The sequence below is a fragment of the Rhamphochromis sp. 'chilingali' genome, assembly GCF_963969265.1.
Source record: "Rhamphochromis sp. 'chilingali' genome assembly, chromosome: 2".
NCBI classification, from domain to species: Eukaryota; Metazoa; Chordata; class Actinopteri; order Cichliformes; family Cichlidae; genus Rhamphochromis; species Rhamphochromis sp. 'chilingali'.
In genome coordinates, this window is record NC_137930.1 from 6807793 (window position 1) to 6826216 (window position 18424).

Here is an 18424-nt window from a genome sequence, read left to right on the forward strand (position 1 = left end):
CTGCTGCAAAACTGTCTGACCTTTTATACCAGGCAATTACCACAGAAAACACAAGAAACACACGCCTGAAATAAGGTATTCTGACTAGTTATAGAGTGGATACAATCAAGAAAGCTTGTTTTCTGGTAAGTGACGAGAATTTGACTTTATTATTCATGTAAACCTTCTCAGCATGCAGCATGCAAATACTGCTTATTTGTCCGTCTGTTTTTTCTAATAAAAAACGCCCCACGCAGCACCTCAACAGTGAGTGTGTTGTAGGTCTCCAGCACTTTGTCCTGAGCTTCATCAAAGGCGTTCTCCAGCCTCTGCTCCAACATCTGAACAAAACTGCAGGAGTAGATGTTGTCTGTCGGGCCAACAAACCTCAATACTGGAAAACAAACCATAAAAAACAACAACATTATTTATAGACTGCAGTTTTAAAAACCTACAAAGTTTGACAATGTTCCCTTTTTTTTTTTTTCATGAACCGGTGGTAAGATGCTTTAAAATTTTTCACTTTATGGGCAGTTAGCTCAGCAGGATGAGACAGAGAAATGGCCCGGGAGCCTGGGAGCCTCTTCCAGTGCAGATAGCTTTTTTTCTCCTCTATCAATCAAGTGTATTTCATTTTGCTCTCGTCATTAAAAGGATAAAATAAACCAATTATTGAACAAAAACTCTTTAGTTTGAAAGTCAGACACATTCATATTTATTATAACTGATTTATGGGTGGCAACCTTGTGTCCAGTGCCTCTAATGCCATTCTCTGGTGATTTCTTTAGCAGAAACCTACGTATTCAGGTACCAGCTCCAAAATCTGGCTCTTCAGATAACAGACTTTCATTTAGAGTTTAATCTGTTGTCATGGCAATGTTGTAGCTACAAATTGAATTACTGCACCACAAGAATCATGGAAAGAGAAATTATTTAAAAACTCTTCAGCAATCCACTTCATCACGCTGCATCTAGAATCTGTATCTGGGGCTGTGGTTTAGGCATTAGTGCCCTATATAAATGTCGGTGTGATCAATAAACCTAAGCAGTGAGACACAGAAAGAGGATTATCATCACTATCTAGAATTAGAACAACTGAAAATAGTATTTCTATGTTAGCGTCACACAGTCCTGCACCGAGGAGGCACAGGGTAAGCAATATTGAGTCTATCAGATTACAGCAGATGTTATTAATGTTGTCGCCCTCTGTTCTCGCCTTGCACTCTTGTCTTTCTTTGCTGTTTTTAAAAAAAAAGCTCTGTAGCGACTGGGATAGGAGAGGTGGAAAAATATTCTGACCTAAATTCAAATGCCGTGATGCTTATGAGTGCGGGCTACATCTCTCAAAAAAAAAAAAAAAAAAAAGACACTACATCATTCACTGGTGTCTTAGCCTGCAACACTGTGCAGGCGCAAACACTGCTGACCCAGTTGGTAATCTTATGTAAATGGATCTGTGGCTGCTAAATTGGCATATACTATACATTTATGGATTAAAGCTGTACAACACAGAAATGGGTTTTAATTTCTGCTTCAAGTGCCTACTTCACATCCAGGAGTAGATACAACAAACACAGCAAACATCACTACAAGTGCTAAAGTGTGGGAATTGGCAGAGAGCTGTAGTTGTTTTTACAGAAAACGTGAAAGCCAAAAAATAGATGTTCTCAGTCGCTTAAAGCCACTATGTAGGGTTCATGAACATACACTAAATACACTGAATAGTCGTAATGGTTTTCATAAACACACTCATCTTTGCATACAAAAGAAATCATATCTTAAATGAATAATTCTTACAAAGCGGGCCAGTTTGCCCATTTACAGTCATGAAATACAGAACAAGTAGCTTTAATTGAAACTGTGTGTCTGATGAGACTGCTGAGAAAATGTTTTACATCTAATTAGTTGCTAATGCAAAAGTGTACATTAGATAAACAGCAGTCAAAGTTGTAATTAACACTAAAAACATTTTTAAAGCAAAACCATAGTGGGAGCTTGTTTCCAAAGATTTTTGCACATTTTTGCAAATAATTTTATTAATTAGAAAGGAACAAAAAGATGTCGCATACATACCAAAAAATGTATGCACAGATAAAAATGCACAGAGATTTGTATAAAATGTACAGAGATATGTATCACTGTACACAAAGCTTAGGAAAAAACTGCAATAACATGATTGGTATTTTTTAGTTTCTACGGCAGGGGGATGGATTAAACCACTATTTTACATGGAAAAATGCCTTCTCTGCCCATTAACAACTACCATCTTCAGCCCGTGAAACAATATTACCTCAGCGAAATGAAGAGAATTTCAGAGGTGATCATTATTCTTATCCTCCCCGTTATCAATATGTTTCTTTTTCATGAATGCAAGTTTAAGAAAAGGATTAATTATAGACAGTAAATTGTCTTTCCTTCTTTTCTTGGGAGAAATAAATCTCTCTCTTATTAGCTTCTCTTCATTAGTTCCATAAAACCAGAGCTGAATTTAAAATGCTTCTTGATGATCGGGGCCCATCATTTCTTAAAGACCTCATAATATCACGTCATCCCAATAGAGCACTTTGCTCTCTTACTTGTGATTCTTGGGGTTTCCAGTGGAACCAGCTCCCAGTTTGGATTCGGGAGACAGACACTCCTTCTGCTTATAAAATGAAGCTACAAAGCTTATAGTTAGGCTGGATTCAGTGACCCTGTACAGTCCCTTAATTATCCTCGGGTTGCTGGGATACTTTCCACGATGCACTGAGAGTTCTTCTTCACCACTTTTGCCATATGCTTGCTAATAAGAAATCATCTGACTGTGGAGGGTCTTAACTTTACAACATAAAGTGGCTAAAGGTGCCTGCTGTTATGCAGTGCTGCTATATAAATACAACTGAACTGAAATTAATAATATAATTAGTGATACCAATACAAAAGTACCAAATTCTACAGATTTAAAAAGTACAATACTTATTTTTTAAGGAAATCTAATCTGTGCATGTATATTTTAACTAACAATTCAATAATTGCATTCATTGTCCTACTTTTGCTCCCATGAGGTTTCGATGTGTGTCTGGGTGGGCATGCTGAAATGTGTTTTTTTAAGAGGCTTACCAGGCTGTCTAAATGAATGGAGCAATTTGCCTTTGCTCTGCAGTCGTGGAAGTTTGTATGGGATTTAGGGTGTCAGAGAAGAGTAAAGGAGAGCAGACATGTAATCAAAAGTTTCTAATTTTGACTCAGCTCTACTCTTCCTCTGTGTCCTCCTCCCTGCGTTCTCTCTCCCTCCCTTTCTCTATACATCTTTAACTTCTGCTATCCTCTCATACTCCACCTCCATCGCCAGATCCTAATCAAGCTGGTGCTGTGAGAGCCGCTTGAGTAAAACTGCTCCATCATATCTCATTTTTTTGTTTGCTTTCATCACCTGTTTTCAGCTGCAGGTGAATATTTGGAGCAGGCACCCAGGTTGCCACGGGAACCAGAACAGCCTTAACCAATGGCGTGTGCTGCCTGATGTCCGACAGCAGCTTGTCAAAACCGTAAACATTCAGGGCTCTGACAACCATGGCGGAAATGTAGACAGTTTTCCCGTTGGTCACGTAGTATCCCAGCGTCACGTTGTGGGGGCTGCAGTCATCGTGTTCCACCTGTGACAGAGATGCAGAGGAGAACAATACAGGTTGGAGTTTGTTTTTTAAAACTACATTTATATCTGTATTTCAAGGCAGACTGTCTTTAAAGCATTGTTTACCTAGTGGATTTGTGTGCTCATTTTAAAGCATACACACTGCAAAGAACTGCAGAAACCATATCAGAGCAGAAATCAACTCTACCAGGTGACACGAGCTTAGAAAACTACACTGTACACCAAGCATCTTTGTCTGATACATGTTGTTCTCAAGCGATGGGCTTCAAATATAAATGTATCAGACTATGAATACTTATAATCCTGGCATTTTTTTTTAAGTCAAATCTGACTCAAGGGAATTTTATAGCTTGAGCCCTCACCAGTCATGAATCTGATGAACCGTGTCCCGGAAAAACACACACAGACAACAATCGGCGGTGAGTCAAGGCTTGTATTTCTGGAACTATACACCGCCCACTTTCCTCTACCTTCAACCACACTGAGCTGCTGTAGCTTGTGTTACTATGGCGTCTTCCTCTTTCTCCATCCTTCTTTTTCCTCTCCTCTCTTCCCTGGCTTCCCCGGCTAGTCCATTTCTCAAAAATAACACATCCTTCTTAGTGAAACTGTATCTCATTAACCTTCTCTCCTACTCTTATCCCCTCTACTTTCCATGCAAACAGAAACGAAAGAAAGTTCACACAGTTTTTCAAACTATAGCTACCTGCCATCTTTGTTTAAGCCCTTTTCTGTTTTAAGTTCTCGTTCTCAGCGACACATTCCTTTATTCCAGCACCCTACCTTTGGGTTTTGCATATCATTAGAAAACAAAAAAGAGCTTTTGAAGCTCTCATTTTAAGGGCTAAAATGAAGAAGAGTGGGAAAGTCAAAGTATTTCTTGCAGATATTATGTGCGGTTGCAGGAACAGACTGGTTGTCCTCATGTCCTCCGGTGTTACGGCTGGTTTCCTGGCTACAAGGAAAACAAGTGAAAGTCAACTCGATCCTGTGACGCAATCTTCTAACCATAAGCACTCTGTAACTGTCAGCTTGTTAGCTTGTATTCTTTGTTTTGCCCACCTATTTACTAAAGAAGCACACAAACTATTAATGACTCATTTATGGAGATTCCAGTACAGTAGCTGAAAAAGCAATTATGTTAAAAGACATGGTTCAATGACACAACATATTAAATGTAACCTGCAAGTTAATTTCATGCTGTTTGACAATCCCTGCCCACGCTGAAGCAATGTTTCGCCTGCGTATCACTGCTTTTAAAGATCTGTTTCCTTCCTCTTGTTGTTGCTATTGTCAAAGGACTGATCCTGACTGCCAAATAATAGCTTACGTTATCTGATGGATAGGATGAAAACTCAGGAGATTGAGGTTGTGTGTATGTGTTGCAGGAGGGTTAGATGAAAGTGGACTGCAGCTTTGAGATACTGAGTCACTCCAGCGTGAGCTCACAAACAACTGGATAAAAATAGAAAGAAAAAAAAAAAGATGAAGACAGACAGACAGCAAGATGAAGGGAGGCAGGTGGACAGACAGAGCCGGGCAGGCCCAACAGGCGTACAAACAGACAAGTGAGACAGACAGGTTGGCAGAAAATCAATCGACTTAAACCCAGGGAACAATCAGATTGGAGGGAGACGGAGAAAGGGAGCAATATGAGAAATGTAAACACTGAGAAATATGCAAAGGAAACAAAAGTCAGAACAGAGACATGATACAGAAAAAAAACAGCAGAATGGGAAAATTATGTGAATGAAAAAAACGTAATAGCTCATTCTTAATTTGTTTTACATTGTAGCGCATGTGAGAGAGAGAGACAGTACAAGGGTGCGTAATAACCTCTGAGTAAACTGCCTCGATATTCAGCAGGTCATAACAATTCAGACTCAACCACAGTCTGCATTAGTCACCTCTCTAGCACCCTTTATGTGAATCCTTATGAAGTGAATGAGGAGGAGCATGTGATGAAAAGTATTGTAAACTGATGACACACTCACATATAGAATATCTGAGCACACATGAAGAGCAAAAATCATGGCAAAACAGAAACACAACAAAAAGATTTGACTGCAGCATTGCGGCGTGGTCCTTTTAAATATAATTTATAGATCTACAAAATTTCTTCTGCAGTATTAAATGCACTAGAAGATTAATAATGTGTATGCAAAAAACTTGTATTAGCCTTAATAGCCATTTTATTTGCTTCTGACATATGTCTTCTAGCCACTTATCCATTGCTGCTGTGGTCTGATCTTTCTGATCTAATTAGCAATAATTAATTATTGTGAATTGCTCGAAATACAAATTATTAGTTGAGCATACTAGTGTTAGCTGCTAGCTTAGCACCCTCTGATCACTACTGGCTCCAAAAAAAGATGTTTGATGCTTCAAAATGTCCAGAAAACAACGCTAGATATGTCCATCTTTTATGTACAGTCTTTGGTAGTTATGGGCTGGTCAGCTGTGTTAGTATGAGGGGGCGGAGCTCTGAGCACAGGTTCGTCATAGAGAGACATGATGTCATTGGAGCTTCCGTAGTTGGCCACACCACGACGATTCCCACAGTGAAACCCTTTACTTTGCTATCAGAGAACCAGGGATTACAGGAAGTAACCCAACATCATTGTTTTTATGATTTTTATTATGTTTTTGATCTTTACCAGTAATAATTTAACAAATGCCTTGCCATTATTGACCTTTTCTTTTAGACCCTTATTACACAAACAGATGTCTGTGGTTACAGTAATGGCAAAAAGAAAAAAAAGCGCAGCCTCTTCGGTCACCTTGAATGAAGCTGAACTAAACTTCAAGGGAGTTTGAGCTTTTAGGAGGGGGCTGAAAGCACACAGTTGGTTCTTTTCAGAGTCCCTTTAGGAAACACCACGGCAGATCATCCCCCTCCATCTCACCTTATCCTTCACTACATCCATTAATTTTGTCTGTGCTCTTTCTCTTCTCGTGTCTGGCAGGACACCCTTTCAACATCCTTTGCCCAGAATATCCACTTTCTCTCCTCTGCACACCTCCAAACGATCTCATCTCCAGTTTGAACTCCTGTCTTTTAGTTCATGCCACAGTCTCCGAAGCATACATCATAGCATGTATCACCAGCATCTTGTCAAGCTTCTCCTTCACTCTTCTGCTATCTTTATCACTGCTGACACTCATCTTCATCGACTCCGCCCTGCCTCCACTCTCTTCTTCACTTCATATATTCATTGTAACATCCATCTTCTTCTCATTCACACACATGTATTCTGTCTTGCTTCTAATGACTTTCACTCCTCTTCCTCTGCCACCTGATTCCTACTTTCACTGCAGATCATAATGTCATCTGCAAACATTATAGAGCTCTCTGTCCTCCTCTATCAACCTGTCCATTACCACTGCAGACAAGAGGGGGCTTGGAACAGATCCCTGATGTAATCCCACCCCACCTTGAACCAATTTCTCACTCCTTCCACATACCTCCCCACCGTGTTGCTACCCTCAGACATGTCATACATGAAAAACCAGTGAGCGGAGCTTATAGAAAAAGAAGAAGACGATGATGAAGAAACACTGACCTGTGCATAAACAGTGGAGTCATTCAGGGCTCTCTGCAAGGCATGACTCAGACCTTTGGAGAGGTGATGTTTCAGTATGAGGTCTAAGCGGTTCCTGCGCAGCTCAATAGATAACACTGTGAAGATGAAAAAATGTAATTAGTTCTCAATCACCGTGCACTATGTCTTCATATGTGCACATTTACATAATTTTTATGCTTTAATAAATCTATCAGCACTGCTTCTGCTGTAAACTTAAAGTATACTTACTTATATATCATGAACAAGCTCAAGTACTATTAAAAGCTTTAAAAAAAAACCACAGCATCGCTGCTATGTGCAATCAAATGCTCACTAATGTGTGATGTGTGGCTTTTTATATTTGTTAATGGGGAAAGGCTGTACTTACTTTTATCCAAGTTTTAATTAATTTGTGCACCTCTACTGACATGTTGGCCACATAATAGGCACTTTCTGCCTGACTCTCAAATACGGCATTTTGTGTGCATTCATTATTACTTCATTATTTTTTCTGGAAGATAAGATGGTAAAGTCTGCCTGTACTTAACACTGAGTGTACTTTATGTAATTTAAAGGACATGCAGTACCTAGATTATTTTTATGAGAGCTCTCTGATGTCCTAGCCATTCATCTTACTAGCTTTACTTATTCTTCCTCATCTTTCACACAGTTTCTATAAATGTTAAGAAATCCATCATTATCTCATTATCGCTTACCGGTGATGTTTTGGTTTCTTACCTGTTCTAACCCAAAACTTTTCAGTAATGTTGCATGGCAGAGGACTTTCCTCTGCACTGGTACTAGATGGAGGAGGAGATGGAGTAGTCTGGATGAACACAGTGGTAGCAGGCGCCTTTGTTGTTGTTGTGGTAGAAGTAGTAGTAGTGGGAGCTGTAGTAGTCGTGGTAGCCATGGTGGTAGTAGTAGTGGGCTCAGGGGTGGTAGTGGTAGTAGTTGTGGTGGTGGTGCTGGTGCTGGTGGTAGTAGTCGGGGGAAGAGTAGTAGTAGAAGCAGTAGTCGGGGCAGGTGTGGTTGTTGTAGTGGTTGCAGGTTGAGTTGTTGTGGTAAGTCTGATGCTTGTTGTTTGCTGCGTAGTGGTTGCAGCACTGGTATTTGGCGATAACGTTGCATTGTTCCCAGTGGTTGCTGCCTGATTCATCATATCATCGGTGGTCACAGTAAGAGTGGTCGTTAAGGGTGTTGTTGTAGTTACTGTTGTCAGCTGAAGACTGTCATTGGTCACAGTGTCCTGGCTTGTGATGTGTGTAGCCGTGCTGGATTCTGGTGGTGTTTGTGCTCTTGCAGTTGTGGGGAATGGTAAAGTTGAGCTGGTAGTGGGAGACAGAGGCATCTTTATGGTGGTGGTGGTTGTTGTGGTGGTCGGACGCCGTGAGGCGTTTCTGGTGCGCACAGGTGCAGTGGTGTTCCACTGGTGGGTGGAGAAAGGGCTGGTGACATTGGCAGGAAGTGTGACATCATGGTCACCCACTGTGGACAGGAGTGATTCGGGAACTGTAGGGAGATCCCAGGCCGGCAGGCTGCTCACTGAGTCCTCTGTAGGGCAGAAAACATGAAAATCAGTCATAATAAAGGATTTCCAGAGACTCTGAATATAAAAACTACTCAGCCTTTTTTCGGATTTAAATGGAGCACAGCATTAGTTCAGCTAGTTCATCTCAAACAGGGTACACAATTCAAGCTGCAACAATTGCTACAGATCTGCAAGCCACTTTGTGACCCACCACTTCAGCACTTCCTTTCACAGTATTTCTAACTTAAATGAATGCTGTGTCTGACGTCAGTGATGCCTGCTTTGTTCTGTTTGGGGGTCTTGCTTTTTCCCACCCCCACTACAGTTTTCCCATGTGTGCACAGCAAAGGATGGAGAGGTCCATAAACAATGCCAGTGTGCTGCATACAGAAGTATCGCTCATCTGTTGATTATAGTGGTCCTGAATGAACCATACATCTTATATTAGGTCAAACATGAACTGCAGAAAGATAAGACACTTGAAAGTATTGGTGCTATTTTTGGTATTTTATATCATCTGCTGACCTACATACAGCGTATGCAATATATAACATAAGAGACTACAGGCTGATAGCAAACACTAATGCAGCTACACTTGTCTTTGACCTTAATCTGTAATATTTGACTCTTAAAAAGTGTAAACACAGTTTTAACCTACTCATACCACACCTATATGCATATATGCAAAGACCCCTGAGCAACCAAGTTTAGAGCAATGTCTCTTAAATCCTCATTAAAGCACTGCCATAGGGGTATTTAAATCTAAATAAAGTGATGCAAAGGAACCAGTTGCCTGATAACAGCAAACCAGCAAGACTCAGTTTTCACTTTTGTCATGAATGAAAAAGATGAGGTTTTTGTCCAATTGAAAGCACTTAGATGGACTGCATGATAGTTTCAATTTTGAATGGGAAATAGAAATCCAATTATAAAATGTGAACCAGAGAGGCATTTAAATGAAAGGGGTTTGTTTAATCCATCTACATACTGATGCGAGACGCATATTGATGAGTGTAGAGGAAGCTAAAGTAAACAAGAGCCAGGCGATCAATGAACCTTTTCAGACCAAGCTGCGGATTCATTCTTATCAACACCTGACGACTTCAAATATTGTGCTTGTTATGTGACACAAAACTCTGAGCAACAGGATATTAGCTTTCTGCTCACTCGTTGATCAGAAGCTAAAATATATGTGAAGGATTTACCTTGCTGATGTCAGCGCTATAGATAATGATGGCATGACAGGAAGCAGGGGAGATATGAAGGTGATGAAATGGGACAGGACATGAAGGATGCTGACAAAATAGTGAGGGCGATGATGGGATGATGAAGATGATGCGCCTAAGTGGCTGTGATGATAGCAATGCTGAAAATTACAATTTGATGAAAGTAGTTAAGAATGACGATTCATAAAAGATGACATCAAAGCCGATTTCGCTGTGTGAAAGTGTGCTGTAGGCTTAAAAAAAACAAAAGCTGAGCAAAATTAGCTGACTGTTTGCTATTCACTTATTATTGCCACAATAGGCCTTTGTGCAATGACGTAAGCAGAGTTAATGCATGCCATTATTCAATTAGGGGGAGCAATTAAATTCCACAGTCCCTGCAATCAGGTGATCACATTAAAGCAGTCTCTTTATGATTACTTTTCACGGGATGCCAAATACAATACTACATTGTTGTGCATGATCGTTCAGTGGCACATAATCCTCAGAGGAGTCTTGCTATTCAGAAAGGTGAGAAACTGCTGAGACAATTTGCAAGTCACACACACAGCTCCACACACGTTTAGCTCCAGTAGCTAAATGTTGGTGGGTGGGTAACAGTGTGATCCTATTTTATGCTAGTTTAAAGTTTGGCCGGAGTCAGAGGGTCAAACAGCTTTGTTATGCTAGTATAAATAGCATGCTTCCTGCCTCTCTAAGCAGACTGTATAGACTGCATGGGTTGTTTCATTTCATTCTTTTAACTACACTGAAGTGATACCAGAATCCTGAGGGTCAGGCTATAGTATGAAACATCCACCCAAACTAGCATTTTTCATTATGTAGCATGAACCACAGCAGATGAATTATACTTTGTATACAGGACACCGTTGCATTGCATGTAACCCATGAACCAGTGTTTGGAGCAAAAACAGGCCCAGATTTCTTGTTAACAGCAGTGGATCTTAGATGAAAGCTAAGCTAGCAGGCTAATTAGCTATAACTAATTAGCCGCTTAATGCTAATTCAAAAATCTTAGAACCGATTAGTTTAATGAAAAAAAAAACTAAATGTATTTTAGCTTATATCATGATGTGTATGCAAATCAATGCTTACTGAAAAAAACATTTTTTTTATATTTAAACTAAAGTTATTTTTTAACTGTATGTATTATATTTGTAGGAGAAATGACGAAAGCGAAGATGAAGACAGTACACTTCATCTCAGTTATGTTTCCTCAAAATTGCATTGCTCCCTGTTGTACTCGAAGTCTAACCACTACTTACCAAGATAATTAGTGAAAAATACTCATGCTGATGAACACACAATTTCATCAACTCCTTACACTGTTTCTCTTGTTTTTCCTTTTTAGGAAAAAACTATTTTTTAGTCAGCAGTGTCTAGTTATGGTTGCTAACACGTAATCATTGTAAAAATGTGAAACATATTCAAATGGCAGAAATATTACATACCAATGGTGGGGCTACTGTTGCTGTTGGAGTAGTTAGTGTTGACAACAAGCACAGATATATTCTGTGATCCTGCTGTGTGACTGTCTTGTAGTGTACTAGCTGGAGAGGAGGAGGATGTGGAGGAAGAAGGCAAAGAGGATGCTTTTGTCGTAGAGGAGGAGGTGGCTTTGGCCGATGATGAAGAGGAGCTTTTGGTCCAAGCAGCTTTAGACAGCAGCCCTAAAGGTTTTCCAACCACTGGAGCCTGCAGCTCTGCTGTCTCTGCCAGCATGGTTAGGACAGATGAGAAAGCTGCCTGCTCTCTTCTTTCCTCTCCATCTGTCTGTAGCCTCCGCTGCCCCAGCCAGGGAGCTGTGTCCCCAGGCATGCTCGGCAGGTCTTCCCCTTCTGTGTCTACGGGCCTCCATTCTGCTCCGACTTCAGCCCAAGCACCAGTTCCTGTCATAATCCCAGTCTCGGTAAAGACTTTGCCACCTGCTTCAGCACGCACTCCTGCTTCTGTTTCTGTCCAAACTGCTGTTCTGGCTTCAGCAAACACTTTTGCCTCAGGCCAAGCTTCAGACCCAGCATCAGGACCAGTGTGAGGCCCATCCATTGTATCCTTGTTGTTAGCCCCAGCTTTGTCTCCAATCCCAGGGGTGGCCGAGAGGTTGGAAGTCACTGCGGGGTCCAGAAGCAAGTCAGCCTGCCTCATTGACTCATGATGACCTCCCTCAGCTGCTGGAAACAGAGTGATGGAGAAGGAAATGGGGAAAGAAAAAGAAAGAATAGAGTTTAATTAGGAGTTCTGGACAACGGCACAATAGTGAGCAGTCTTTGACTCATCAGTCCCACAAGCTAGACAATTACTTTTATGGTAACACGTTCCCGTCCATGCACAAACACACACTTGTGAGCACACACAGCTGGAATCCTCAGATCATTAGTCCTCATAATGCCATCACAACTTTCCAGATGCCAGGAGATTTTAACTGTTTTGCTCATCACTGGGGAAAAAATAAAAGTTCCTCCCTCACTCTCTGCAAAACACACACACACACACACACACACACACACACACACACACACACACACACACACACACACACACACACACACACACCTTCTCTTTTTTACCCCTCTGTCTCTCACACATTTATCCAAAGGGATTAAAACTGCAACTGTGGAAAATAGTAATAATGTCTAAAGTAGGTCACTTATGTTTTTAGAGGATAAAGCATAGGGAATTAATTTAGATGTTCCAGAGTGCATTAGGACACACACACGCACACACACACGCAAATCCTAATCAGCTGTGATTTCACAGATACTAATCTGATCTGTTAGGTTAGCTGTGCTACGCGTGGTGTTATTATTCCTAGAACATACACAAGCGCTCAGCTCACAAGTCAAATGATGAGAATGATCTGTTTTCCAGGCAAAGTTTGGTGTGGCTTATTTTTAAGTAATCACAGTTTTGTGGCGTCATTTTTCATTTGGTAAACATCAGATGATACGTGGAAATGGAGCAACAAAGATAACATTCAGTCAAAGCATTTAGCTCCGGCCTTTATCTCCATTCTGTAAACTGTCTTCATCTTCTCAACAAAGCCTGAAGGTTTGGCAGAGAAAGGTGATCATCCTGCCTAATACATTCAGGCTCAAAGGCACCTTGCCTTAGTGGAAATGAACAAGGAAGAAATACAAGACTGACCGTCTGATTGGCTTGCTGGACGTCTCAGTGGGTGGTACGGTTTACTGCATTTGCTCATTTGTTGTGAAGTCAAAAGGTTTGGTTTTGGCCTCAATCCAGGTAGATGCTGCATGTTTTTGGAGGTTTTTTTTCTTTTCTTTTTTTTTTTTGGTTTCCAGCCAAAAGATTATAAGAGAAGTAAATCTGGATAGATTTTTTTTCAGCACACACTCATTTTAGCCTGTGTGTTAAGTGTGCATGTGTGACGCACACTTCCCACGCTCCCCATGTCTCTAAGGAGGATTGGTTAATTAAAAGACAGTGATTCTGAGCAAGAGAAGCTTTATAGAACTAGCTCTGAGCTTAGCTGCTGTATATCCTCTGGACACCTGCTAGAAAGCCTTTCAACCACTGCACTATTAACTACCACCAATCTGTTCCTCATTAAAGGATGTCATACTATAAATATCATTTAAAGTGGAAGTTAAGCTACTGCAATTTATATTGCAGCTGCTTTATGTTGTAGCAAGCTAAGCTCCAATAGCAATCTTTGCTTTTAATTAAGTTTAGTTTCTAATGTCCTTTCTTGTTTCAGTTTATTTATTTATTTATTTTTAATATTTCATTTTAGCTTAGTCTTTTGTGGTAGCTTTATTGTTTTCAGTAAATGGGAGAATTTGAAAAATCCGTACAGGTATTACAATAAAAAAGGAAATTATTAAAAGCAGTGGTGTCTCAGTCTTGTAGACCTCCAAAGTCTGAATGAACATGTCCATCAAAAACTCATCAGGCAAGTTTTGATACAATTTCGATACAAACTAACAATTCAATTCAGTTTTATTTATTCAGCACCAAATCACGACAACAGTCGTCTCAAGGGGCTTTATATTATACAGTAGATCCTACAATAATAGATACAGAGAAAAATCCAACAATCATATGACCCCCTATGAGCAAGAACTTTGGCGATAGTGGGAAGGAAAAACTCCCTTTTAACAGGAAGAAACCTCCAGCAGAACCAGGCTCAGGGAGGGGCGTGGCCATCTGCTGCGACCGGTTGGGCTGAGAGAAGGAAGACAGGATAAAAGACACGCTGATACTTAAACAACGGATATTTCTGCTCTGATTTTTATTCTATTTTAATCTGTTTTATAGGTTTAAAAAATCGTTTGAGTTCCTTTAAATTTGTATTTTAACTAAAATGTTTTTTTTGTTTGTTTTTTTTACATCTAGCTTTAGCTATTAGTTTCATTTTAGTTAACTATAATAACCTTGAGAGGAATGTGATTAGTAAATCTACCCTAAAAGTTGACATTTGGCACATAGTTCTTGATAATGTTTAAAAGTAAAAGTGGTACAGAGCATATTAATTTACTGTAATTTGTACAAACACAAGTACACAATACTTATTGAGGAGTGTTTTCTTTCCATAGTCAACTTTTTGTTTCTTTAAGTATCTAACAGGAATCTGTTTATTTGAATGGATGAATGAATGGTCATGGAATGAATGAATGATGGACGGTGTCGAGGATGGAAGGCCTTTACCATATGCATAACTGTTAGCAGTGATTTGAGTGTTTTCTCCGCCAACAGTTGGCCACCTGCTCAGGCTGAGAGCAACATATGCGACTCTACCATCAGACCTCTGACAAAACACTAGGATAGAAGAACCTCTACTGAGAACAAATATGGACAGGATGGATGGATAGATGGTAGGTGGATGGCGGAACAGAAAATATGGATTAAAGATGGATAAATGTAGATCTGTCCAGACATGATATGCTTTCTCTATTTGGAAAAGACACACTGAGCATGTCCATGTGAGAACATTCGGCTTTTAGCAGATTATGAGAATCATCACATGAAAACGATGCACAAAGCAGGCCGTTTAGGTCGTACTATGTATTGACGATAGCGAGTTTCCAGCTGGCATTGTTTCTGCTGATGTCCCACTGCATCTCTGCAGATGCCAACACAAAACCTGTAAAACCTTGCCAGGTCACTGCAAGCTTTCTGACCACTTCGGCTTGCTATTTTCAGGTGCCTGTGATAATATCCGGGTATAATCTCTTTGGTCAGGGCTTTGCCTTCCTCACGCCTGTATTCCATGCTCAAAGCTTCCGGCCAACAAAAGTTGATCCATGCTGCCGCTCTGACTGAGCAGGACAGGTGGTTAGGAAGTGTGAGAACAGAACTGAGCCAATTGGTCGTCAACATGGAGAGAAAAACTGAGGAGGGGGAGTGTGGCAGCTCAGTCTGCCAACCAGCCAACTGGTGGCTGGTTTTCATTCAGGTAATTATCACACATGCTGGATTAAAAAAAATCTAAATGTCTTGATCTCCACCTCAGAGCTGCAGGCAAGATTTGTCTATGTGACTAAACTACATAGTACATCTGCAGTACCACCCTGCAGTACAGAAGAGTGTCACATTATGTGCACTAATGAAGACACTGCAGTTTCAACTCATTAGGCCAAATAAAATAGCATTGTTAGTAACAGGCAGAGCGTTTTTCACATACACAATGCAATCAGTGGATGCGCTCACAATGCCGGGACCTTCAGCAAAAGATGTCATCATGTCACGTTCAGCCTTGTGTTCTATAAAGACATTAAATTCATTTATCAACAACGATTGCACAAAAGCTGCTCAGGATGGTTACAAGTCTTATCTCAAAGTGAGGCACACTGAGCACTGCTGTGAGGGACAATTTTCCATTTCACTTTCACAAATTAAAATATTTACTTGAAACTTTGTTGTAATTATCAAAGTTTCCAAGGAATGAATCACTGGTGATCTAGTGTATATTTTAGTTGGTCTACCTGAGCTAATACTAATGTATTTAATGTAATTAAAAACTAGCTTGCAAATTGCATCTTTATCTCTTAAATTAGCAGTGGTGAAAGGCTAAATGTTAACATGTTACCATTTTTATTGCAAAATTTTAAGAATTGGTTGTCATGACCTTTACCCTTGCGGTTATAGCTTCTTCTTTTTTTTTGTTTAGTCTATTTTATTTTAATCTGGTATTCCCAGCATGTACAGTTGTGCATTTACATATCTAGCTAACACAGAGCAAAAACAGCATTTAAATGACCTGAATTTTTACTTTAAGTGTTTAGTGAACTCTATCATATAAATGCATTTAATGAAAATCATCCGTCTTTACCTTACTTACTGTTGTTCCAGACTGGGTAGTTACTGTAGGGTACATTATTTTAGCTCGTTCGCTGGAAATCAAGCTTGGACTGAATAATATGGTCTATTTATTTTGTTAACAGCTTATCCACTTATCCCAGCTGTCAAAGGGTAAGAGGCAGGGTACACACTGGACAGTTTGCCAGAGAATTACAGGTATATGCTGAATACGCAAAACAAATTTGCAACTGCCCTCAGAGCATGTGTATGTACAACTGATTCAGCTGAATTTAATCCAGATCATTGGCAGGGGTATTTTTACATTCATTTGTTGTCTAAAGCTTCAAAGCTCACCAGTTGGTGGTGATTTTTCAGTTAAGGTCATTTCTAAAATGTAAGACAAATAGAGGTCACACTCACAACCAACATGCTAAGGGGCCAAATTCACTAATATGTGTGCAAAAGTGTTTGTCATTTGCAAACAAAACGAGTGTGCATGTTGTTCTTAAAGTTTTGTTTAGGATAATGAAACAGATTTATTCTGGACTGCCTTCTGCGGTCCTTCATTCTGCTGGAGGTTTCTTCCTGCTAAAAGGAAATTCTTCCTTCTCACCGTCACAATGTGCTTGTTCATAGGGGGTTATTTGATTGTTGAACACTCTAGGATCTTTACCTTACAGTAAAAAGTGCCTTGAGGCAACTTTTTTTTTCCTCGTTTGGCACTATATGAATTACTATTTGTACAATGCATGTGTGTTTACATTTTGATCATTTGCACATACACAAACCGTTGGGAGTTGCACATTTCTGTGCAGAGTAAGAACAACTTCATGGGACAAAATTGAATTTTTTTGTGGACTGGTGTTTAAAGCATTTGCATGGTTTAAGCACCTATCTACATATTTGTCTCTACACAGTGCTGTGAATGAGGTCCAAGGTCTCTGTGTAAAGCGAGACTGTGAGGATCATGGAAAAATTTTTTCTCAATGCTATTGTTTTTCCTTTTAAAAAATAAAGTGTTTGACTTGCTACCAGGACTCCCACTCTAACCACAAAGCACTCATGTACTCGATGTGGTACGAGACTCAGTGGGCGTAATGGTAGTCTCAAGCCAATAAATTCTATCCAACACAGTGAGGCCGTCCAACAGGATGGACATGTAACCATTTCCTGGGACTATTCAGGACATCCATCTGTCTGTGTGGAGGCAAGAACAGAAAGCAGTTTGGATAGATTGTTGGAAAAAAAAATAGATATTTAGAAAAAATTAAATCAGTCAGTGATAATAAAAAGAGGCGTACTAATCAAATCGTACTCAAAAGGTGGCTTTTATGTTAATATTTGAGTTGCTGTCTTTAGTTTAATTCTTTAGTGATGTCTGCCAGCATATTAGTATGACCAGGACTGTTGCTTTGACAGGATCTGACAGCACTGAAGCAACCCAGACACTCCATCTGTTTGTGTGAGAAACAGCCCAAAATTTCCACAAGGATGCAAAAAATGCTCATGTGATATAATGCAATTATTTAGGTTCTTGAGCGTTTAAAACAATCTGTCTCTCATAATGTGTATGTGCAAAACAAAAGTAATGCAGCAGCAGTTCTGAGAAGTTTATTATTCTCTGAAGGGGAGAAAGCAGCATTTGGAAAGTGTGCCGTGTTCTCAGTAATAGTGCTAAGAGCTGCCAAAGTGTAAGAAAACTGCCTGACAACAACAACTACCCATTGTGTGAGCTGAGTGCAGCACAATATCACACCGACTAAAGAGTGTGATAACAGGGAAGTAGGCCTACTTTTCTCAGGATTTATAGTTAAATTAATGTAAATATGTACTGTTTGTGTTTTTTTCCTCATTTACACCTTTAAGCCAAACCAAATTGTGGAAACCTCCAGAATACAGCTGATCATTAAACATTTGATTTGATGTGGCGATCCTATGCAAGGAACCATTTAAGGCATCCAAGTTCGCAGACAATTTTCTGCACATCTGCAACCTACTTTGCAACCCAGCATCACGTCAGCTCCAGTTAGCATCGGATCTGTTGCCACTGCCTCACTGCTCTTTCCAACTCTGGTTGTCTATTTCTGGCTGAACTGAAACAGCAGTTACATGCACACACAGTACAGTGATGGATTTAATGCACACAATAAAAAATTGTGGCTAATGGTGAAGCTTTTTGGTTTCTGAAAGTTGCATCACTAAACAGTTAGAAGAGGACACGCATATCCAC

The 18424-nt window shown here is 40.0% G+C and overlaps 1 protein-coding gene across 1 annotated transcript in view; it reads right to left on the reverse strand.

Moving 5' to 3' along the window:
* kiaa1549la (KIAA1549-like a) overlaps positions 1 to 18424 on the reverse strand; it is a 120947-nt gene that overhangs the window by 61819 nt on the left and 40704 nt on the right. Inside the window, exons 3-7 of the mRNA XM_080861594.1 lie at positions 11385 to 12104; positions 7915 to 8730; positions 7177 to 7292; positions 3392 to 3614; positions 240 to 373 (exon numbers count right to left, since the gene is read on the reverse strand). Of these exons, the coding sequence (XP_080717720.1) occupies positions 240 to 373; positions 3392 to 3614; positions 7177 to 7292; positions 7915 to 8730; positions 11385 to 12104 (2009 nt within the window). The remainder of the gene's footprint in view (positions 1 to 239; positions 374 to 3391; positions 3615 to 7176; positions 7293 to 7914; positions 8731 to 11384; positions 12105 to 18424) is intronic.